General features: G+C 41.9%; 1 protein-coding gene across 1 annotated transcript; it reads right to left on the reverse strand.

Moving 5' to 3' along the window:
- Positions 1 to 277: 277 nt before the first annotated feature.
- LOC129853770 (serine/threonine-protein kinase A-Raf-like) lies at positions 278 to 24854 on the reverse strand. The gene is made up of 16 exons (XM_055920158.1): positions 24661 to 24854; positions 23448 to 23659; positions 16026 to 16129; positions 15584 to 15686; positions 15197 to 15351; positions 9072 to 9176; positions 8722 to 8866; positions 8482 to 8512; positions 8242 to 8369; positions 7799 to 8001; positions 7401 to 7577; positions 7102 to 7148; positions 6340 to 6458; positions 5800 to 5931; positions 4689 to 4823; positions 278 to 4488 (listed from the first exon to the last, which is right to left on the reverse strand). The coding sequence occupies exons 2-16, from the start codon at positions 23556 to 23558 to the stop codon at positions 4348 to 4350; spliced, it is 1836 nt and encodes a 611-aa protein (XP_055776133.1). The 5' UTR covers positions 23559 to 23659; positions 24661 to 24854; the 3' UTR covers positions 278 to 4347.
- Between the last annotated feature and the right edge of the window lie 479 nt (positions 24855 to 25333).

Consider the following 25333-nt stretch of genomic DNA (forward strand, 5'->3'; position numbering starts at 1 on the left):
CTTTCTGCGAGAGAACTTTGTTAAAACTCCTGTGTGAAGGTGTGAAAACACCACCACCTTGTTTGTTGTGGGAGTTTACAAGAATCCTTTCTGTTTTGCATTTCTAACATCTACATTCAGGTCCCTTTCTATGTAGATTTGCAGTTTTTCATACCACCTTAATGTTTTCTCAATCCTCGGGCAAGATATATTTCACTTCAGATTGAGATATGAAGTGGAATCAAAAGCAACACCTTGCAGGGACATTTACAAATATACTTAAGAATAAAAAAATACATTTAAGCATTGCACAGTTTTATTTAAACAATAAAATCCTGCATCCTCAATATTTTAAGACAAAAACTAAAAAAATACTAAGACTTCCTTTAAAATAATTGTGTTCTTTTTTGAAACCGTCACAAAAAATAGAAACAAGTACAATTTTGTCATTTAAAAAAAATGTAACTGTACACAGCAGAATATACCATTTATTGCAAACTGAACACCCCTGATACCTCAGAAACTATACACACACAATTATTGCAATTCACCTAGAGATATGCAAAACTAGACTGACAGATTCATTCATTCTCTTTACTGCTCTGAAATATGACAGCTGTTAAATGAGTCCGGTTCATTTCCCCACGCTGCCCCTGTAATTACCCGGTGTCTGAAGCACAGCAACTGCTATCTTCAATGTGATGTCATGCCTTTAGCGCAGTCAATTTCAGGGGAGGTCCATTTCTTTCTATTTAACTTGTACAAAATTTCAGTAACTGTGGCACTTTTGTCCTCCTCTCTGAACACACAACAGAAGAAACAATATCCTCTTTGGAAGAGAGAGGGAGATGCATTTGACTAAACTGAAATGGTAAGATATGTCACTTAGAGAAGATATCTTATTTAATAGGGAGGTCATTAAAGAAACCAGAGTCCCTCTGAGTAACAAACGTACTCACTATCAATTCAGCAGAAACCGACTGCCATTATGGTAAAGCAATGCCACCAAACATAAGAAGCTAGACTATTCCTGCATCATGGACACCTCTAAAATGCACTGGATACTTTAAGAGATAAACTCGTCTGTAAAAGGGATTTCATTTGGAAAGATATGTTTCATTCTGAAGCCTTTGGGCTATTCAAATTATTTGTGTATGACCTACACCTGGGACAAATTCATGTTTGATGTGCAATGTCTTCAAAAACAGATTTTCCATGCCTTTTTCTTTCTTTTGCTGCATATTGCATTGCTAACAGTATAAATGCCACTTCAATGACATTCCATATTTCCTGGGTCTGACCAGAGGAGGGTAACGACAATGTATCCCAAGTCTCAGGAGGATACTGAATCCGCAGTAGGGCGGGTATATACACCCCACCTCAGTGGGGTGTATACCACATTATTCCACCCCAGTAAATAATGCAGTGCTCACTACAGCCATGGGTGAAGTTAGAGTTGCAGAGGAAAATGTAATGCAATCAAAAGCCAATTAAATGCACTTGACAGAGTATCAGCAATCTGAAGCTCAATTAGAGTAGTTTGAGACAGTACCATGTCTTGAAAGTACATTCCGCTAGGTTAGAGAACCCAAACCATCCATGATTTAAATGCTGCAAAGAGTGAGCTCTTATCACTCGGTAAACATTTCATCCACCAAAAGGTCCATGACAGCAGATGTATCACACCGCTATCTGCAATGACAATAACATCAATAAATAAAATGAGAAATGTAGTCTTTCCCAACCCTTGTCTACCAAAATCTCCAAGTCAAACCTATTCACAAAAGCCAACATAATTGGAATGAGTAAATAACAATAGGGTACCCAGCCCCTCTTGAAAACATTAAAACATCTAGGTTAAAAACCTGTATATCTGCTTTTTATAGTAAAAAAAAAAAAAAAAGTCAGTTATTGTTTGTTCAGTAACCATCACCCCACAATACAATCTGCACTAATTTAAATTGATCGTGTCAAATACAGTATTACGAAATCACGCCCTCTACTGTCCAAGCCATTTCCAGCACACATAAGACCAAAAACAACAGACCCCTTATGGGTTAAAATCACAGTTACGATTAGTTCAAATTAAGCATGACACAAAACATAACAAGTTACCATTGACGATTCAAATCTGCCCCTCGTTGTAACCAGTATGCAGCAACAAATAACAGTCATCCCATCCCAGTTGCACCATGGAGCAATCTACTTAGTATCAATTGAAAAAGCCTCACTCAAAATAACCATCAATGCACTTTCACTGAAAGGAGGAGGAAACCAATAGGCCCGGGGTATTCAACTCTTACCCTATGTCCCGGAGCCTGCTGTTTCTCTGTCCTACCTTAATTACACCCACCTGGTGTCACGTGTCTAAATCAGTCCCTGATTAGAGGGGAACAATGAAAAAAACAAACAGTGGAACTGGCTTTGCGGTCCAGAGTCGAGTCTGAGGGCAATAGGCTAATCACTGTTAATACCAAGCAAGCAACCAACCATCTTTCACTAGGTACAACACTCAATTTAAGTAGCAACCCACGATCAACAGCAATTGGAAGCAGGAAGAGGAGAAGTCATTCATTTAAGTTAAAGGCTACCATTTCCTAAAGGCCAGTCAAAGTGTAAAAGCTAATACAATCAGGAATTAAGAAAACAAACAACGTTCCAAACATTGACATCTTCAAGTTATTATACCCCCATAAAAGTTATATTGAAAGCAGGATTCAGATAAACTAGGTGTCACGTGATTGATAATGAGTAAGCTTCCTGTGTCACAATGAGCAAAAAGCAACTACATATAAGTAAGGCAGCTTGTTTTAACCAGATCTGCTAGCACACGTGCTTGTCCATGGTGCAATGTAGTCAAGCTGACTTTAAGCTTGTAAAGCATTGAGAATACTCTTTACTTGTTAAGACTACAGGTTTCAGGCCATACAGAAGGCCTCTGGGTTAAACTAGCCTATGTATTCACTGGAAACAATGCAAAGGTTTATATACGGGTCTGGGTCATATTAACTAGGCACCAAATGAAAGAAAATGGACTGAAACAGGGAGGGACTACCTAACCATGTCCAATAAGAAGCTCTTGTTTTCGTATTTCCGTCGCAAAAAAGTTTTGCTTTGGTGTGCACTAATAAATACGACCCTGCTGTGTCTATTAAAATGGTGCCGTACACATTTGATGCCGCCGTTAACTTGAGTCCCAAACTGCTTGTCTTCGACAGTGGCATTTCAAATCCATGTTGTATAGCAGCTTATTCATGGTCATATCCTAAGACTGCACGACGACACTATGATTAACCGAAACCATTATGGGACCAAAAGGACCAATAACTTAAAATATGGTCACAACAACCAAGTGAAAGTCATCTTCTGTGCATGCCATTGTGGTTCTGTAAGCATTTCTCTTTCATCGCTTGCACTCAAAAGCGCAAAACACTGACGTCATTATGACACGACTTCAAAGTCTGGCGTCCCGCACTTAAAAGCAGCCTTGAGAAATCCATAGCCAGGCCAGTATAGGAATGTAGGGGTTCAGACCTGGCCTGGCCAGTAGAGTGACAGTATAGGAATGTAGGGGTTCAGACCTGGCCTGGCCAGTAGAGTGACAGTATAGGAATGTAGGGGTTCTGACCTGGCCTGGCCAGTAGAGTGACAGTATAGGAATGTAGGGGTTCTGACCTGGCCTGGCCAGTAGAGTGACAGTATAGGAATGTAGGGGTTCTGACCTGGCCTGGCCAGTAGAGTGACAGTATAGGAATGTAGGGGTTCTGACCTGGCCTGGCCATTAGAGTGACAGTATAGGAATGTAGGGGTTCTGACCTGGCCTGGCCAGTAGAGTGACAGTATAGGAATGTAGGGGTTCTGACCTGGCCTGGCCAGTAGAGTGACAGTATAGGAATGTAGGGGTTCTGACCTGGCCTGGCCAGCATGTGTTCCAGTGTGTCTAGGCCTGTGAGCAGGGGGAGAGGGAGGGGAGCTGTGTGGTTCTGATGTGTAGTAGGGAGAGTCTGAGGGCTCAGGGGGTTGTGCTGTGGAGTGTCGGCGTGAGGAGGGGTTACATTTGGTGGTGGTGGTGTTGTCTGTAGGAGCCCCAACCAGTGCCAGAGGAAGGGGAATGCTGGGTTGCGTCCCAAACAGCAGCCGATTCACCTTATACTGCATTACCTTGACCGGGGCCCATAGGGCCCAGGTCAAAAGTAGTGCACTATGGAGGGAAGAGAGTGCCATTTGGGACACAGTCCTGGGGGTGTTTAGATGGGCAGCTGTCTGTGGACTCGCTCTCATGGGAGTAATGCAGCCAGCGTTGGCGTCAGTGGTGATGGTCTCTTCCCTCAGAAGGACAGACAACTCCTGGGCCTGGCTTGGCAGAGCTCACAGGGGCATCAGCCGAGTGGTGTGGAACAGGAGTGGGTTCAGTTCCTCCGCATGGACAGCCCGGTGGAGGGAGGGCTCCGAGGCACTCCGCTCAATTTTTGGCAACAGGTCCTGGACCTGCTCAATGCCTAACATGATCTGGGGCGAAACAAAACAAACATTGTAATAAATTGGCAAATGTACTCCTGCTCATAAACAGCAAAAACCAAGGAGGCCGACATGCATGAAATAAGACAATAAGAGAACAGTAAGTAAAGAGAGGAATAAGTAAAACACCCTCTTGTTGCTGACTATGATAAACCAAGCACACAACAAATGCTTTGGCAGTGCTCTCTCACCTGTGGAAAGAGGGGCCTCTCATCACGTTTGAACTTCAGGCAGTCAATGATGAGCCTCTTCATGGACTTGGGTGAGCTACTGGACAGCAAACTGAGGTCTGGAGACAAGTAGCCACGCCCAACCATAAAGAGTATCTGAGAGGAAAGACAGGTTGGTAAGCACGATATACAGTACAGCAGTATCGTGTTTTTTATGCATGAGAGGTTTTAATGTGAATTATCTTACATAGCATGCATGTTAGCTGCACCCTTCAGATACACTACCGTCGCAAAGAAATGACCTTGTTTTTGAAAGAAAAGCACATGTTTTGTCCATTAAAGTAACATAAAATTGATCAGAAATAGAGTTTAGACATTGTTAATGTTGTAAAGGACTATTGTAGCTGGAAACAGCTGATTTTGAATGGAATCTCTACATAGGCGTACAGAGGCCCATTGTCAGCAACCATCACTCCTGTGTTCGTTAATCCAAGTTTATCATTTAAAAAGGCTAATTGATCATTAGAAAACACTTTTGCAATTATGGTTAGCACAGCTGAAAACTGTTGTTCTAATTAAAGAAGCAATAAAACTGGCCTTCTTTGGACTAGTTGAGTATCTGGAGCATCAGCATTTGTGGGTTCAATTACAGGCTCTCTTTAATCAGGACAACAGTTTTCAGCTGTGCTAACATAATTGCAAAAGGGTTTTCTAATGAAAAAATTTGCCCTTTAAAACTATAAACTTGGATCAGCTAACACAACGTGCCATTGGAACACAGGATTGATGGTTGCTGATAAATGTAGATATTCCATTCAAGATCAGCCGTTTCCAGCTACAATAGTCATTTACAACATTAACAATGTATACACTGTATTTCTGATCAATTTGATGTTATTTTAAAAATGGACAAAAAAATGTGCTTTCCTTTCAAAAAACAAGGACATTTCTAAGTGACCCCAAACTTTTGAACGGTAGTGCATATACAAAACAGTTCCTATCCTCCTCTCAGCAAGTGTTATATTTATTGTGGTTTGTAAACTTTTAATACTTACATATTTAATAATTTCATTGTAAGTATGTGTGCTGGAAGCTGCAACTTGTAAAAAAAAAAAAAAAAACATTATCTCACCTGGTCTCGGTTGTTAATCTGGGAATAAGGCAGAGTCCCCGACATCAGCTCAAACAGCACCACCCCGTAGCCGTACACATCTGACTGGAACGTGTAAGGGTTGGCGTCCTGCATCCGGATCACCTCAGGAGCCTTCAACGGAAACACACACACACACACACACACACATTATTGGACAGCTGACGTAAGCAGATATTTTCTTTGAGAAAATGTCCCTTTTCTAGCTGATGTTACAACTGTTCTCTTTATACCAAAATAATATAAATCACACAAGAGAAATGCTACTCCTTGAAAGTCTAGAACACTCACAAGACATAAAAAAAATCACATGGCTAAATGTAGATTGACAGTTGATGTGAAATGACGCTACACGCAATACCAGACAGTGATATCTAGGTCGTACTCCCTAGACACCAAATGGAAGACAACGGACCGAAACAGGTAGGGACTACCTGAAATTGTTGCAAAACGTTTCTCATTGCAAAATGGTTTGCTACAGTGTGCCGTAATGAATACGACCCGGGAGTGCCAGTAACTTACCATCCACAGAATGGAGCCGCTGGGCTGTTCTACCTGCTCAGAGCCACTCCATCGAGACTTCACCGTTGCCAGCCCAAAGTCCCCGATCTTCACAGTCCAGCCCTCATGGAGGAAGATGTCTGACAACAGAGCTCAGGAACATGGCAGCAAGTAGGTTGGTAGGTGTATACATTGGGAAAAGCCAATCAATCACACATCTAAATAGACGTGAAATTGATAACATTCTACAAAGGTGATCTAGACTTGGACACAAAATATCTTTCTCTGATGGGGCGGACAAACATTTGATCCATTTTATGTTGAAGTGTGACAAATACGAGAGTTAGATCAATTTGTTCTAATACATCTCCATGGATCTGCTAGAAAGCCTGATGTAACACATTCTACTTAGCCTTTAAAAGAGGAAGAAGAAGAGATGCTGTGACACAGTTTGAAGCCAAACAGGCTCACACCAAGCAACATAAAACACTCAAATCATCATGCATAGATTTCACAACTGTCACACAGTGCCACACTATAAAAACATGAATATTAGTGGTTAGCACAGCTCTGAACTGAAAGAAACACAAAATAAAAGGGGTGTTTAAAAATACTTCTGTGGTATTGGCCAGTAGAGGTAAAGGAAGCTCTGACAGAGCCTCACCACACCACAATATTCATAAAGCGTCGTAAGAGTATGACTGCTGATCTAGGATCAGGGCCTTCTTATCCATATAATGGTATTAATCTTCAGAGAGAAAAGCCCAGCTCAAGAAAGGATACTGTTTGATTTCAGGTCTCGATGAATTATATTCTTGGCATGAAGATAACTGGAAAAAAAGACTAATGTTATTTAAAATTGAATATACCAAAGCAGTCAAGCTAACAAAAAAAATACAAATCTGCGACTAAAAAGCACCACGTGTTGTGACGAAAAAGACAGTTGAACCCAGCTCATGAGGCATTTATAAGTAATATTTAAGAATCCATTGCTACGAATCAAGAATTTAAAAGTTCAAAAATAGATGTACAAATTCCAGATTTCCCCTTTAATAACGGTGTGCAAAGAGCTGCAGCCTTACTCCATGCCCTGTGCTGTCTGCCTGGCCACGTCGATGCGACGCATGGTCTCAAACTTGGTCTCAGAGACGTGCAGATGGCGGTACAGGCTGCTGCCCTCACACCACTGTGTGATGATGGCAAAGTTAGGCTTAGTCATGAAGCCCATGAACAGCAGAATGTTGACGTGGCGTGTCTTTCTGCAGGGGAGGGAACCCACCAGGGAGAAATATTAGTCACAACACACACTGCATAACTCTCAATATCACACCTAAAACTGCATGTTTCCTCAACCCACCATCCACCACATTCCGGTACAGCACCGTCATTGAGTAATGTACATACCGGTATACCAGGACCTGATAAAAATAGCATTCATTAATTTGTCAATGTAACTAACAAGAAGAGGGCAGCTACTCACCGTAGCACTTGCATTTCATTTTTAAAGGCTTGCAACTGCTCAGGTGTTGGCTCTGTCACTTTGAGGATCTTGATGGCCACGTCTCCGTGCCACTTGCCCTTGAAGACAGTCCCGAAGGAGCCTGCACCTATCCTTTTCTGGATGTTGACTTCTCGCGAGTGGACCTCCCAGTAGTAACTTGAGTCTCTATAGCCTCCACGGTGCTAAAACACAAACCTATACTCAACACTATTTTCAACAACATCCCCATCACTAATTAACAGCAAACACCAAGGGCTCAGAGTCCCGGACATCACTTTCTAAAAAAGGTGATGGCATCTCCAAAAAAAGACTGGAACAACCGTTGATGCCGTCACCTTTACATTTTTGGGTCTTTCCCCAGATGAAAATCGCCTTCCATAGAAGCCTTTTTAGTACCGCCAGCATATCTAATTTCTACTTACCACTTTCTTTTTGTCGTCAGATGAGGAGGGCTTGCGCTCCTTGTGCTCTGAGGGGGATTTGGGGGGTCTCCTGCCAGGGGAGCCCAGAGAGGGCGGGCTGGTAGAGGGTTTGGGTGATGGTTCAGGAACTGTATATAATACAATACAGTACCAAATGAGCAAGTTATTAAACACTTGCAAGGGGCGAACAATCTCAATAATAATCTCAAATAAATAAATCTGATCATTTTAAAATCTCACCCATTGTATTGTTTTGTATTTTTAACGCATCCTAAAAAGAGAACAAAAACACTTTGCATAACCACTAACGTCCAATATCATTTAAACATTCAGACTCAGATTGATGCCCGCTATAGGTGCGATGTATTCTATTGTAGGGAATGAGAAATGAGCTGTAATAAATGGACTGCTGAAATTGCATTGCATAGTAAATCCTGGCGTGTAATACCAGGCCCTACATTGTGGGTGTGACTGTCTCACCTCTATGATGCTGACACCGGCAGGGCCCACGATGCTGACCATGTGGACGTTGGGGGTGGAGGTGGACCGATGCCTCTGTAGGGACTGACCATCTCCACCTGGCAGAGGGAACCGGAAGGCCGAGGTTGGGGACAGTAGTCCGTGCCTATATGAAAACATAGGAGCACAACAGTACAGGTTAAGGTTCATTTTTGAAGAGTTACCGTTATCTATTGGAGGGGCCCCACATGGCACTCTATTCCCTTTATAGCGCACTACTACTGACCAGAGCCCTATGGGACTAGTAGTGCACTATATAAGGAATAGGGTACCATTTGGGATGCATTTGACTACGGTTCAGATCCACTTACCCAGAAGGATCCGGGGTTAAGGCTATGTCGCTCTGGGATATGGAGTTGTCTGGCAACAGTATGGATATCTGAGGGTACTCATCTGGGCAAGGATTAGGTGTGCACCTGGAAACAAGGTACAGTACACACAGAGGGTAAACAAGTGGTGAGGAGCACTGTTCCAGTCACACAATGCTAACAGTACAACAAATATGAAGTGACATGAGTGACCTTGTGAAAACAGGGTATCTGCAGGTTCCATGAAGTTGAATTCAAGACTTTTTAAAAGACCTTAATGCCACTTGAAATTCAATTTAATGCCAATTCTGAGGTCTGCATGCAACACACATGCTAATATTCTCCTCCAGAAGTGAGCCCATGTAGGTAAAAAAGTACTATTTTTAGTGCTAGCCCATTGAAAGGCTATAGCCTACATGGCTCATATTATCAGGCAGGTGTGCCTTCTTAGCAATGAGCCTGACAGATGTAGTAGCATAGTAGCTACTGGCTAGGCTATACATGGCTGAAGCGCGTGGTTGCCCATCTGCATTTGTTTAGGCTACCCTGGTGGGCTAATCATTAACTAGATTACAAACTAGGTTAAGAATTTTGGCTTCGATATCAATACTAGCTTAGTATAATGATACTCAATACCATAACGGTGGGATAAAAATGCCTTAGTCAAATATACAGCACTGTTACTGTATAAAACATATGTGCTCTCCATCTTTAGAGCTTGGCCACTGGGTATGCAGGCTTTTGATCACACCTGGACCAGCTTAACAAGGTCCTGTTGAGCAGTGGATTTGTAGAATCTTGTGTGTTATAGTGGGCTGGAAGAAAGGTCTACACACACACATTAGCTCTCCCGGAGGTATTATTCTATAACATTAGACCATAAGCCTACACCCAAAAAGTCACACACAAAAAAAAACTAATTCAGTGAATCATGTATCAAATGCCTATACTTTGAGGCAAGGTAGCTAAGCAGGATGCTCTAGACATACTTTTTCCAGTGCCAAGTAAGACCTGAAAGAAGTTAGATGAAATAGCTAACATGCTCAGGGAATAGATGATGGCTATTCAAAATAATCAGATACATTTCCGTCTCTTTAGAGATTAATTTGCCTGCATGTGTTTATGTATATTGTCCTAGGCTATATCCTACGTTACATCATTTACAACCTGAGGAAGTGGGAACTCAAAACACATTAGCTAAATTGCTAACGCTAAATATGAAAAGATTGCTTTAGCCATGCAATTAATCTAACGGTAAATGTAAATATCCTAACAAAACGTATTATTGGTAGGCCTATATACAGTGCATTCGGAAAGTATTTAGGCCCCTTCACATTTTCTACATTTTGTTACATTACAGCCTTATTTTAGAAACCTGCTTTTGCTTTGTCATTATAAGGTATTGTGTGTAGATTGATGAGGGAAAAAAACAATTAAATCCATTTTAGAATAAGCCTGTAACGTAACAAAATGTGGAAAAGGTCAAGGGGTCTGAATACTTTCCGAATGCACTGTCAGCTACTTGATGTATTCACTGGATAGCCTACTCTTTTCAAAGTGGTGTTATTTCTGCTATATAAACCACGTTTCCATCCAGTTTTTATGCGAGTAAAATCACACTGAATAAAAATAAATCATGACAGGTTTGATGAAAACAGGTACGTTCGGTACAATTTTATAAATGCCGACAGATCATTTGTTCGTTCGACACGGTGGGATCTTTTGGTGTCTGTAAAATGTATTATGCGCCAAATTGTGGTGTAAGCACAAATACTGATATAATAACCATCATATCGAATGAAACACGGAGTAACGTGATGATTTGGTGTGTGTGGTCCTCCCACTATGACTTGAAAAACTATGCAATTTATTAGGCTACAGATTAAATAAGTTAATGAACTTCACAGGGTGGTAAAAGTGCATGGTGAGCTTGAAGCTCCTTTCCATTAAATTTCGAAGGTGTTATATTCCGGTGATATGATGATTGATGCTTGACTGCAGTTTGACAAATAAAAATGTTCTCGCTCTTATCCATAATTATTATCATAATTATCTCTCTAGCCAACGCAAGCTGTTGGCTAGAGAGCATGTGCCAAGACCAGAGTGGGCACATTTGCTATTTAACGCAACAGTTTGTGACAAAAGTATCGCTAGAGTTGAAAGTACGATGGAAACGCATTGAATGAAAAATCGTATATATCGTGCACTACATCACGCTTATCAGAATTAATCTCTTCACCAGAAAAACAGGGATAGGGCAGATGCTATAACTCTACCTACATGTACAGATGACCTCAATTACCACGACTAACCGGTGCCCCCGCACATTAACTCTGTACCGGTACCCCCTTGTACATTGCCTCGCTATTGTTATTTTACAGCTGCTCTTTAATTATTTTTACTTTAAATTTGTTACTTTTAAGGTATATAAAAAAAACTGCATTGTTGGTTAAGGGCTTGTAAGTAAGCATTTCACTGTAAGGTCTACTACACCTGTTGTATTCGGTGCATGTGACAAATAAAATTTGATATGCTTTCATTGCAGGAAGCAGGCTAATGCACATTACTGTTCTCCAAAAATGGTTTTAGAACCCCAAAAAAATCACCAGGAACGTTGTGTAGCCCAATCACCGACATAAAAAAACATTGCATTGGTAAGAGGACAGTTTATCATCCCAGCTTTAGTTAATGTTGTCTATCAAACTGTACAGTCGTGGCCAAAAGTTGAGACTGACACAAACATTAATTTCCAAAGTTTGCTGCTTCAGTGTCTTTAGATATTTTTGTCAGATGTTACTATGGAATACTGAAATATAATTACAAGCATTTCATACGTGTCAAAGGCTTTAATTGACAATTATATGAAGTTGATGCAAAGAGTCAATATTTCCAGTGTTGACCCTTCTTTTTGAAGACCTCTGCAATCCGCCCTGGCATGCTGTCAATTAACTTTTGGGCCACATCCTGACAGATGGCAGCCCATTCTTGCATAATCAATGCTTGGAGTTTGTCAGAATTTGTGGGTTTTTGTTTGTCCACCCACCTCTTGAGGATTGACCACAAGTTCAATGGGATTAAGGTCTGGGGAGTTTCCTGGCCATGGACCCAAAATATCGATGTTTGGTTTCCCGAGCCACTTAGTTATCACTTTTGCCTTATGGCAAGGTGCTCCATCATGCTGGAAAAGCCATTGTTTGTCAACAAACTGTTCCTAGATGGTTGGGAGAAGTTGCTCTCGGAGGATGTGTTGGTACCATTATTTATTCATGGCTTTGTTCTTAGGCAAAATTTTGAGCCCAATCCCTTGGCTGAGAAGCAACCACACACATGAATAGTTTCAGGATGCTTTACTGTTGGCATGACACAGGACTCATGGTAGTGCTCAACTTGTTTTCGCCGGACAATCTTTTTTCCGGATGCCCCAAACAATCAGAAATGGGATTCAGAGAAAATGACTTTACCCCAGTCTTCAGCAGTCCAATCCCTGTACCTTTTGCAGAACATCAGTGTGTCCCTGACGTTTTTCCTGGAGAGAAGGGGCTTCTTTGCTGCCCTTCTTGACATCAGGCCATCCTCCAAAAGTCTTCGCCTCACTGTGCATGCAGATGCACTCACACCTGCCTGCTGCCATTGCTGAGCAAGCTCTGTACTGGTGGTGCCCCAATCTCACAGCTGAATCAAATTTAGGAGATGGTCCTGGCGCTTGCTGGACTTTGTTGGGCGCCCTGAAGCCTTCTTCAACAACAATTGAACCGCTCTCCTTGAGGTTCTTGATGATCCGATAAATGGTTGATTTAGGTGCAATCTTACTGGCAGCAATATCCTTGCCTGTGAAGCCCTTTTTGTGCAAAGCAATGATGACGGCATGTGTTTCCTTGCAGGTAACCATGATTGACAGAGGAAGAACAATGATTCCAAGCACCACCCTCCTTTTGAAGCTTCCAGTCTGTTATTTGAACTCAATCAGCATGACAGTGATCTCCAGCCTTGTCCTCGTCAACACTCACACCTGTGTTAACTTCTTATGGCTGCAGGGGAAGTATTGAGTAGCTTGGATGAAAGGTACACAGAGGTGCCCATAGTAAACTGCCTGCTCCTCAGTCCCAGTTACTAATATATGCATATTATTATTTATATTGGATAGAAAACAATCTGAAGTTTCTAAAACTGTTTGAATTATGTCTGAGTATAACATAACTCATATGGCAGGCAAAAACCTGAGAAGTTCCACTTCCTGTTTGAATTTTTGGTGGCAGATTTTCAACCAAGCTCTCATTGAAATTACAGCGAGATATGAGTTCACTTCCTAAGGCTTCCACTAGATGTCAACAGTAAATAGAACTTTGTCTGATGACTAATGTGAAGGGGGGGTCGAAGGAGACAGGAATGAGTAATCACTGCCATGAGGTGACCACGCATTGAACACGCGCGTTCATGTGATAAGTTGAGCGATGGAACGGCGATGCCTAAGTCAATCTAATTCTCCGGTTGGAACGTTATTCAAGATGTATGTTAACAACATTCTAAAGAATGATTCAGTACATCGTTTGACATGTTTCTACTGACTGTTACGGAACTTTTGGACATTGTCACGTTATAGTGGTCGCGCTTTGTGACTTTGGAATTGTTCACCAAAAGCGCTAACCAAAGTAGCTAATTGGACATAAATAACAGACATTATCGATCAAATCAAGCATTTATTGTGGACCTGGGATTCCTAGGACTGCTTTCTGATGAAGTTCATCAAAGGTAAGGAAACATTTATCATGTTATTCTGGTTTCTGTTGACCCCAACATGGCGGCGAATTTGGCTATTGTTCTGAGCTCCGTCTCAGGTTATTGCATGATTTGCTTTTTCCATAAAGTTTTTGGGAAATCTGACAGCGGTTGCATTAAGGAGAGGTATATCTATAATTTCATGTGTATAACTTATATTATCATCTATATTTATGATGAGTATTTCTGGTGAAACGATGTGGCAAAATCACTTGATGTTTTTGGAACTAGTAAATGCAACGCGCCAATGTAGACTCAGATTTTGTGTCATAAATATGAACTTTATCAAACAAAACATACATGTATTGTGTAACATGAAGTCCTATGAGTGTCATCAGATGAAGATAAAAGGTTAGTGATTAATTTTATCTCTATTTCTGCTTTTTGTGACTGCTATATTTCGCTGGAAAAATGGCTGTGCTTATTGTGGTTTGGTGGTAACCTAACATAATCGTTTGTAGTGCTTTCGCTGAAAATCATATCTGAAATCGGACGGGATTTGGTGGGATTAACAACAAGATTACCTTTTAAATGAAATAAGACACATGTATGTTTGAGGAATTTTAATTATGAGATTTCTGTTGTTTGAATTTGGCGCCCTGCACTTTCAACTGGCTGTTGTCATATCGATCCCGGTAGCGGGATGCAGCCATAAGAAGTTATCGAGAGAATCACTGACATGTCAGCTGGTCCTTTTGTGGCAGGGCTGAAATGCATTGGAAATATTTATTTGGGATTCAATTAATTTCCAAGGCAAAGAGGGACTTTGCAATTAATTGCAATTCATCTGATCACTTCATAACATTCTGGAGTATATGCAAATTGCCATCATACAAACTGAGGCAGCAGACTTTTTGAAAATGTATATTTGTGTCATTCTCAAAACTTTTGGCCACGACTGTATAGGCTACCTTGCTCTGCTCTGGCAACAGCCCGACTCACACTGGCACACACGTGACGTGCACACACACAGGCGCACATGTAGATAGCTCTTGAACATCTTAAAATTGCACTTACAGTATTTGATTATTTAATTTTGTTTATTTTTCGTGGTGGCAAGAGTTAAGCAGCGGCACAATATAACGGAAACACTGTAATCGTCTCCTTCATATTTTTTAAGACCTTTGACAATGGGATTTAAGACATTTTAAGATGTAAGACCTCTAAATCAAAAAAATGAATATAAGACTTCTTAATAACCCGTGGACACCCTGTGAAAAGCACAACAAAATTAATCAAGAACATTGTGGGATTTTAAACCTTTTATCACAATGTACTGGAGACTCACCACGCTATTGACTCATAAATCTAGGACAGTATCCCTGTTCCGTCTCCATGTCCTCGACACTCACCGTTTTGTTATAGTGTCCATGTCCACACACACAGTGGGGACTTTGCTGCTGCAGTGCTGGTGAAACTTGTAGCCACATGTCTGACATCTGAAGCCGTTGAACAGAAACTTGTGACAGAAGTCACAATAGGCCAACTTAAAGAAGGTTTTTCGTACCTGGAATACAAATTACTTTAAATATGGTGTGTATTTTTCAGACATTTCAATTGAAGCAATAGGGCAGTATTTAAGAAGGAAAGTGAGGCGAGGGTTTGTGGCAAAGTAGTGAAAGGTCCAGTATTCTAACAAGCACATTCATTAAACGTGGTGGTGGTAACCACTACTGGAAAAATAGGTGTTGCCATACAATACACGAACGCAGAGTGAAACAATCACAAGAGCTACTTACAAAGTTATGCATGGTGAGGGGGACATCATCCAACACCTCTACCAGCAGCTCTTCTCCTACCAGTGGGGTGATGTCAGTGTTCCAATCAGTTAGTCTCTTGCGACTGCAGGAGGGGGTGGTGGATAAAAAGACAAAGGAAATGGGGAGAACAAAACTGAATCAGAAAACTGTATTGCCATGAAAGACAAAGTTGCTAAAAAATGTATTCCGGGGTTGTACATAGAAAGTTAAGAAATATTGTTTGAGCAAAAAAACAAAAAAATTGTGTTATAAATCAGGTTAAAGGTGGAGTGACCCAAAAGGAATCAAATCAGGCTGCCAGTTTAGTTAACCGTTCATAAAGTATGACACTGAGAATATGTCTGAGTCACAAATGGCACCCTGTTCCTTATATAGCGCACTACTTTTGACCAGAGCCATATGGGCTACGACAGACACTTACCCTTCTAGGAGTCGAAACACAGCGCAACAGTCCTGGCTCAGGCCCCTTACTTTAAGGGCTTTATCCAAACTGTCATAAACGGTCTGCCCAGGGCGAACATTCACCTGCCGACACAAATAGTAGATTTTTGAACAAAATAAGAGTTTTATGAAAGCTAGTTCAGCATGTGAACGTGGCTGCTTGTGTCAGAGAAATAACTACTTTCACGTGATAAAATACAACACTAAAAACCATTTGGAGTTATGAAATTTTGTAAGTCACGTAGACAGTTCGTTGTTAAGCAACAAAACCGACGTGTGCGCAATTATGGGTCTCAACAGACAGGGTTGGCTTAGATCGTTGACATGTAAATTATATTTTGTCTCCAATGTTTATTGAAAACAAATACATTTGCACAATGAGCACTTGTCTCTAAAATACACACACACGTGTGTGTGTGTGTATGTATATATATACACTGCTCAAAAAAATAAAGGGAACACTTAAACAACACAATGTAACTCCAAGTCAATCACACTTCTGTGAAATCAAACTGTCCACTTAGGAAGCAACACTGATTGACAATAAATTTCACATGCTGTTGTGCAAATGGAATAGACAAAAGGTGGAAATTATAGGCAATTAGCAAGACACCCCAAAAAAGGAGTGATTCTGCAGGTGGTGACCACAGACCACTTCTCAGTTCCTATGCTTCCTGGCTGATGTCTTGGTCACTTTTGAATGCTGGCGGTGCTCTCACTCTAGTGGTAGCATGAGACGGAGTCTACAACCCACACAAGTGGCTCAGGTAGTGCAGTTCATCCAGGATGGCACATCAATGCGAACTGTGGCAAAAAGGTTTGCTGTGTCTGTCAGCGTAGTGTCCAGAGCATGCAGGCGCTACCAGGAGACAGGCCAGTACATCAGGAGACGTGGAGGAGGCCGTAGGAGGGCAACAACCCAGCAGCAGGACCGCTACCTCCGCCTTTGTGCAAGGAGGTGCACTGCCAGAGCCCTGCAAAATGACCTCCAGCAAGCCACAAATGTGCATGTGTCAGCATATGGTCTCACAAGGGGTCTGAGGATCTCATCTCGGTACCTAATGGCAGTCAGGCTACCTCTGACGAGCACGGAGGGCTGTGCGGCCCCACAAAGAAATGCCACCCCACACCATGACTGACCCATCGCCAAACCGGTCATGCTGGAGGATGTTGCAGGCAGCAGAACGTTCTCCACGGCGTCTCCAGACTCTGTCACGTCTGTCACATGTGCTCATGTGCTCAGTGTGAACCTGCTTTCATCTGTGAAGAGCACAGGGCGCCAGTGGCGAATTTGCCAATCTTGGTGTTCTCTGGCAAATGCGAAACGTCCTGCACGGTGTTGGGCTGGAAGCACAACCCCCACCCGTGGACGTCGGGCCCTCATACCACCCTCATGGAGTCTGTTTCTGACCGTTTGAGCAGACACATGCACATTTGTGGCCTGCTGGAGGTCATTTTGCAGGGCTCTGGCAGTGCACCTCCTTGCACAAAGGCGGAGGTAGCGGTCCTGCTGCTGGGTTGTTGCCCTCCTACGGCCTCCTCCACGTCTCCTGGTGTACTGGCCTGTCTCCTGGTAGCGCCTGCATGCTCTGGACACTTCGCTGACAGACACAGCAAACCTTTTTGCCACAGTTCGCATTGATGTGCCATCCTGGATGAGCTGCACTACCTGAGCTACTTGTGTGGGTTGTAGACTCCGTCTCATGCTACCACTAGAGTGAAAGCACCACCAGCATTCAAAAGTGACCAAAACATCAGCCAGGAAGCATAGGAACTGAGAAGTGGTCTGTGGTCACCACCTGCAGAATCACTCCTGTTTTGGGGGGTGTCTTGCTAATTGCCTATAATTTCCACCTTTTGTCTATTCCATTTGCACAACAGCATGTGAAATTTATTGTCAATCAGTGTTGCTTCCTAAGTGGACAGTTTGATTTCACAGAAGTGTGATTGACTTGGAGTTACATTGTGTTGTTTAAGTGTTCCCTTTATTTTTTGGAGCAGTATATATATATATATATATATATATATATATATATTTACACACATACACACAAAAGTATGTGAACACCCCTTCAAATGAGTGGATTCTGCTATTCTAGCCACATGCGTTGCTGACAGGTGTATAAAAATCGAGCACACAGCCATGCAATCTCCATAGACAAACATTGGCAGTAGAATGGCCTTATTGAAGAGCTCAGTGACTTTCAACGTGGCACCGTCATAGGATGCCACCTTTCCAACAATTCAGTTCGTCAAATGGAAACCCATGAAATGGGTCGGCTGGAGTGGTGTAAAGCTCGCCACCATTGGACTCTGGAGAAGTGGAAACGCGTTCTTTGGAGTGATTGTCACGCTTCACCATCTGGCAGTCTGATGGACTAATCTGGGTTTGGCGGATACCAGGACAACGCTACCTGCCCAAATGCATAGTGCCAACTGTAAAGTTTGCTGGAGGAGGAATAATGGTCTGGGGCTGTTTTTCATGGTTCGGGCTAGGCCCCTTAGTTCCAGTGAAGTGAAATCTTAATGTTACAGCATTCAATGACATTCTATACTATTCTGTGCTTCCAACTTCATGGCAACAGCTTGGAGAAGGCCCTTTCCTGTTTCAACATAACAATGTCCCCCATGCACAAAGCGAGGTCCATACAGAAATGGTTTGTCGAGATCGGTGTGAAAGAACTTGACTGGCCTGCACAGAGCCCTGACCTCAACCCCATCGAACACCTTTGGGATGAATTGGAATGCCGACTGCAAACCAGGCGTAATCACCCAACATCAGTGCCCGACCTCAATAATGCTTGTGGCTGAATGGAAGCAAATCCAACATCAAGTGGAAAGCTATACCTGTTATTGCAACAAAGGGGGGACTGACTCCATATTAAACGCCCATGATTTTGGAATGAGATGTTCGATGTGCAAGACTTTTGGTAATGTAGTGTACATCGTTACAGTTGTTGGTTAGCTAGCTAGCGAATTTTAGCATTGACATGAAAACAGTCAAAACAAGACATGGTATCAAAAGCCACTCAACTCCCCACATGACAGTTTCTGGTCATTGTTGCTAGCCATCTGGCCATCAAAATTAAAAACAACTCACGGCTTCTGCCCCAATAGGTTCTAGGGTTGGTCGGTATGCAAATTTCCATACCTTCATTATCTGCCATCCCGGGATATAAAGTATTACAGGTAGGGGAGCAATTCTTTTCAAACGTAAACTGGCTCTGTTCACTTAACAGAAAACAAACAAAATTCTTACAAATAGCGATGAATCCCCATAACGGATTCTAGGCAAATGATAAGTGCATGCAAACATTTACTACTAAAGACACTTTCTCAACAAGTCTCAATATATACCAGCATATGTTTTGTTTATGACACTGTTCATTGCCAATTGAGAAATATCGTCCTGGCAATCCGCCAATTATTTATGTGGAACATGTTTGCTTTTTGAGTATTTTCACATGTGAAGATAAGCTTTTGACCAATAGAGATTGTTATCTGGGACACTGCCACTGACTGTGGGTTTGTTGTGTGAATTACTGAATTTCTCTCTGCCTGTTTTTTTTTTTTACATTTGCAATGCATGAGTACAGCAATGTATCAATTTAACTAATGTGATCACATCACACCAGAGCTACACGTTGCTCTCACCAATATAATAATATCATATAATGTTGCATGATATCTGGAAACGTCAGTACTTTTTCAATTCAACCCCCCCCCCAAAAAAAACAGTTGGAACTAGAATTTTGTTACGTTCAGTAATTGTCAAATGTGTCTCACGTGATTGTGAGGATCAAGTCTGTATCAGCGCAGCCCCTTTGTAGCGCGATGAGCAAAGTACCTGCTCCACTTATTCATTGCTATTGCTGTCTGGGCAGCATTAGCTCCCAGTCCCCACTCATGCTGGACAGAAGCTAACACACTTGAATTTTATTTTATTTATTTATTTATCCGTTATTTTACCAGGTAAGTTGACTGAGAACACGTTCTCATTTGCAGCAACGACCTGGGGAATAGTTACAGGGGAGAGGAGGGTGATGAATGAGCCAATTGTAAACTGGGGATTATTAGGTGACCGTGATGGTTTGAGGGACAGATTGGGAATTTAGCCAGGACACCGGGGTTAACACCCCTACTCTTACGATAAGTGCCATGGGATCTTTAATGACCTCAGAGAGTCAGGACACCCGTTTAACGTCCCATCCAAAAGACAGCACCCTACACAGAGCAGTGTCCCCAATCACTGCCTGGGACATTGGGATCTTTGTTTAGACCAGAGGAAAGAGTGCCTCCTTCTGGCCCTCCAACACCACTTCCAGCAGCATCTGGTCTCCCATCCAGGGACTGACCAGGACCAACCCTGCTTAGCTTCAGAAGCAAGCCAGCAGTGGTATGCAGGGTGGTATGCTGCAACACGGTATAATGCAACACAGTATGTAAACATTGAAACGGTTCATTACTGTTCGTAGAAAATGTATATCCACACAGGCTAAAACACTTTTACAATGCAACACAATACTGGTAGCTTCCAGCTTGAATTATAGGCTACCTTTCCTTGTTAGTTTAAACGGTGACAATTGACAAATGCAAATGACAATTAACGTCTTAAAAAGACAGCACACACTTTTAGAAAAGATATTGCTTCTTCCATGCAAATGCTGTTAATCAGAACAATAAAATAATGTACTCTTAAGCAGTTGCCAATAAAATAAGTCCTAAATAGTAAAGATTGTTTGTCATCTGTAGCATAAAATGTTCAAATGTCATGATTGTGAATGACCATAGCTGAGTGTCTGGATCAAGTGCCATTCTACGACTTTGGCTAATACGTATTTTTTTGTGGTATTGATTTGGTATTGAGTATTGTGACGGCAAACCTGGTAATCAAGTAAAAATTCTGGTATCGTGACACCATTTTATAGCCATTCAGCAAGCAAGAGGATCGATAGCTGTTTCTCTCCTCGAATATGCCTACTAGTTGTTATTTTTTTATTGCTAGAAATAAGTTGAACTATATTGCTGTTCATTATCTTATATAGGCTACTCGTTCAAGAGCTAGAGAGAGGGGGAATGAGATAGGAGAGTGGAGTAGCCAGCAGAGATGTGTGAATTGCGCAAGAAAGGAACAGTGAAGACAGAGATGTGTAAATTGAAAGTTAATATATTATAGGCCTGCTAAAGTGAATCTTTGGCAAAAAAAGATATACCTTTATCAATAAGTGGTTGCACAGATTTAGATAAATCATGCGCTCAAATTAAGATGTCAAAATAACCACCCATTGCTTCACTAAAATTGATCAATGGCTGATCATTAGGCTATGGACTGCTTGCGTGCATGAGTTTCTATTGTCAATTTCATCTTCATAGCTGTCTCTCTATATCTCCCCCTGAAACGTCTCTTCGTCATTTTAAATTATTTTTAAATAAGAATCTGTAGGACGAAAAGATCACAACGCAGTTGGTGAGAAAAGGCCTTAAGACAGACACAGCTCGTACAGTTATGCAAGTGCCGGTATATCAAAATGCAGTTTGCAGAACGCACAAAAACAAATATTAGACAGCAGGGACCTTAATCCAGGAGGGGATTGTCTCTGCTGCGGTTACAAAGAAGCTTGATCCTGCAAGCATTAGCCACTTACCTAATATTAGCAAAACCTAGCTAGAAATAAGTTATTTAGCTACTCTTAGTTAATACTTATAAGATAAATATCTGTCAAACAGTAGTGAATTTCATACAAGTGTAACCTGATCACCTCACTTAAGTTCTGCTGCAGGAGTGACTCCCCTCACGAAGCTGCTGTTTTTGCTCGTTGTGTTTCTTTGTAAACAAACATGTGAATGGCTCAACCAGCTGTTTTGGGAAACTAGTACCAGTAAGCTTCATAATAAAACAATCTAACAGGTGAAATTATGAACATGATCTGCTTTATCTACACTACATGACCAGAAGTTTGTGGACACCTGCTCATTCCAAAACCATGAGCATTATTATGGAGTTGGTCCCCCCTTGCAGCTATAACAGCCTCCAATCTTCTGGGAAGGCTTTCCACCAGATGAATGGAAGAAAGTCCCTGCAGCAACAAGACCATTAGTGAGGTCGGGCACTGATGTTGGGCGATTAGGCCTGGCTCGCAATCAGCGTTTCAATTAATCCCAAAGGTGTACAATTGTGTTGAGGTCAGGTTTCTGTGCGGGCCAGTCAAGTTCTTCCACACCAATCTTGACAAACCATTTCTGTATGGACCTCACTTTGTGCACGGGGCATTGTCATGCTGAAACAGGAAAGGGCCTTCCCCACACTGTTACCACAAAGTTGGAAGCACAGAATAGTATAGAATGTCATTGTATGCTGTAGCGATAAAATTGCCCTTCACTGGAACTAAGGGGCCTAGCCCAAACCATGAAAAACAGCCCCAGACCATTATTCCTCCTCCACCAAACTTTACAGTTGGCCTATGCATTTGGGCAGGTAGCGTTCTCCTGGCATCCGCCAAACCCAGATTCGTACTTCAGACTGCCAAATGGTGAAGCGTGATTCATCACGCCAGAGAACGCATTTCCACTGCTCCAGAGACCAATAGTGGCGAGCTTTACACCACTCCAGCCGACGCTTGGCATTGCACATGGTGATCTTCGGCTTGTGTGCGGCTGCCCAGCCATGGAAACCCATTTCAAAAAGCTCTCAACTAAGATAATTTTTTTACACGACACGCGCTTCAGCACCCCATTCTGTGAGCTTGTGTGGCCTACCACTTCCTGGCTGAGCTGTTGTTGTTCCTAGACGTTTCCTCTTCACAATAACAGTCTTTCAGTTGACCGGGGCAGCTCTAGCAGGGCAGACATTTGACGAACTGACTTGTTGGAAAGGTGGCAACCTATGACAGTGCCACGTTGAAAGTCACTGAGCTCTTCAGTAAGGCCATTCTACTGCCAATGTCCGCCTTTGGAGATTGCATGGCTGTGTGCTCGATTTTATACACCTGTCAACAATGGGTGTGGCTGAAATAGTCGAATCCACTCATTTGAAGGGGTGTCCACATTCTTTTGCATATATAGTGTATTACCAAGTGCACAAGTTGACCTCAGGTAATTATTTAAAACATACAAATATTCAAATGTATTTAAAAATAGTTTTGGAAAATCATATCGAGGGCATTTCAAAACACCCCGGGATACTGTATATACGGTACACCGCCCAACCCTAATGGGTTCTCATGTTTGAGAGACAAGGCCCAGTTCCAATTTCTCATCTTAGGCACCAGCTGGTGCACAACATTAACTGTCTGCTGCGTAGGGGTTGGGCCTAGTCATTAAAAAGCCGTGAAATATTACTGTTGAAAATAATTCAAATGTACTTGTATGTGAGGGCCCCAAGAGATTATTCTGAATGTCTTACCACGGTCCTCTGTTGATTGGGGAGGAAGACACGGATGGTGCCCCCACCTCGGGGCACGTCCTCCGGACTAGTCTCTCCCGAGGAGGAGCAGGAGGAAGAGTTTGAGGACATAATGACAGGCAAGAAGAGCAAGGGAGGCAGCACTGAGATCCTTCAACAACAGGAGAACTTCATGCACTGGGGATCCGGGGGAGTGAGCCCTTACCTGGAACCTGAGACAAACAGTGCTACTAATTAACAACAATCCATCTGACGCCAATGACCGAGTGAAACAAATGTGCCCATAATCATGATCTTAGATCGACAGAGTATGTTGCAACTAGCTAGGATGATACCACACTGGTGTGTGTACAGAACTGGTAAATAAACAGAAGAGGCCTCATTTTGACATTCCAAAATCCAGCTGCTCACAATAAAATCATTGACTGTTGGGGTTGTTTGCACCACACAAGTGAGCTGGTGTAAATTGTCAATGATTCGAGCAACGGTTATTTCTCATATGAAAATATTACTATTTTGACACGTCAACTAAATGTACTAACTAACCAGCTATAGTAGCTTTATAGGCAACTTTTCATAGCCTAGACATCTAGTTAACATTAGCTAACGTTACACTATGTCTCGCTGCACTTTTACTCTAAGCTGGAAACATTTCATGTGTATGCGAAATGGCACTAACCAGTAACGTTATTGTAAGAGCCATGTTGTTGGCTCATCATAGCCCAAAGTAATTAGCTATCTACAAATGCTATAGCTAGCAAATAAGATAACTACTTACGTATCCTAGTTTAGCATAGTGTGATTTGACTGCTTAGCAATATGACATTTCAAAAATTTGGAAGCCATGTTTGTCTCAGTAAACCACTTTAGATTACTATTCATTTATAATTATTTTGATGAAATGACAATACCGCTTCGACGAGGCTAAATTATAAATAGTTTCTTAATTCCTGTCAGGTGTTTTTTCACGTTCGAGTGAGCGCTTTCATGAGGCGGAAAGGGATTAGTTAGCTAGATGGCAAGCTAGCTAGTAAAGCCAGAGCTAACGTAGCGCGTTAGCTTACAACTTTTGCTGTCTGACATTGTCAAGTAATGAAAAGCTTGTTTACGCATAAGCAACTATTTTATTTATATTGGGCAATTAAAGACCACTGCAAAACGAGTCATTCATAAACAACTAATTGCATATTTGGTTTTTGGAATAAAGTCTTACCTGAAGCAGCCATCTTGAATTCTCTCAATCTGAAGTAGAATCTGTCAAGTATTTCTGGGAAAGCGGAACACCTCCGTGATGCACGCTCTGTATTGGTCCATTCTCACATTTACACTCGTTCATTGGATGACAGAATCGATACATAAAGGGGCGGGTGTTACAAGCAACAACAAAAAATTACATTGTATAAATTCATGTCACAGTATGCTACACAGACAAATTACGTGGATGATTCAGTTTACCGTTCATGGTTCAGGGGAACCATTGTTACATCAGAATGTGTAAAATTAAACTACAAAAAGAAGAAGCAAAAAGCAAAACAGCTGCATACCATAAATTGAGTTAGGGCCTCAATGTCAGTGGAGGCTCCTCAGAGGAGGAAGGGGAGGACCATCCTCAGTGAATAAAAAAATAAAAAATAGTGAAACATTTCAAAACTTATCATTTTTAGATAAAACTATACAAAATATTTTCACGTCGCTAAATAATTGATTAAAACACACTGTTTTGCAATGAAGGTCTACAGTAGCTTCATTGCACTCTGTAGGGTAGCAGCATGGCGTAGCCGGAGGACAGCTAGCTTTCGTCCTCCTCTGGGTGCCTTGACTTCAATACAAAACCTAGGAGGCTCATGGTTCTCACCCCCTTCCATCACCCCATACAGAACCAATCA

Source organism: Salvelinus fontinalis, chromosome 4, assembly GCF_029448725.1.
Source record: "Salvelinus fontinalis isolate EN_2023a chromosome 4, ASM2944872v1, whole genome shotgun sequence".
Classification (NCBI taxonomy): domain Eukaryota; kingdom Metazoa; phylum Chordata; class Actinopteri; order Salmoniformes; family Salmonidae; genus Salvelinus; species Salvelinus fontinalis.

Coding starts and splice junctions, on each gene's coding strand:
- LOC129853770 (XM_055920158.1), bottom strand. CDS start 23,558: ATGTCCTCAAACTCTTCCTCCTGCTCCTCCTCGGGAGAGACTAGTCCG. Junction 9,177..15,196: donor ATGGACACTATAACAAAACG/GTGAGTGTCGAG, acceptor CCTTGTTTCCAG/GTGCACACCTAATCCTTGCC. Junction 8,002..8,241: donor CTGACGACAAAAAGAAAGTG/GTAAGTAGAAAT, acceptor TTTGTGTTTTAG/CACCGTGGAGGCTATAGAGA.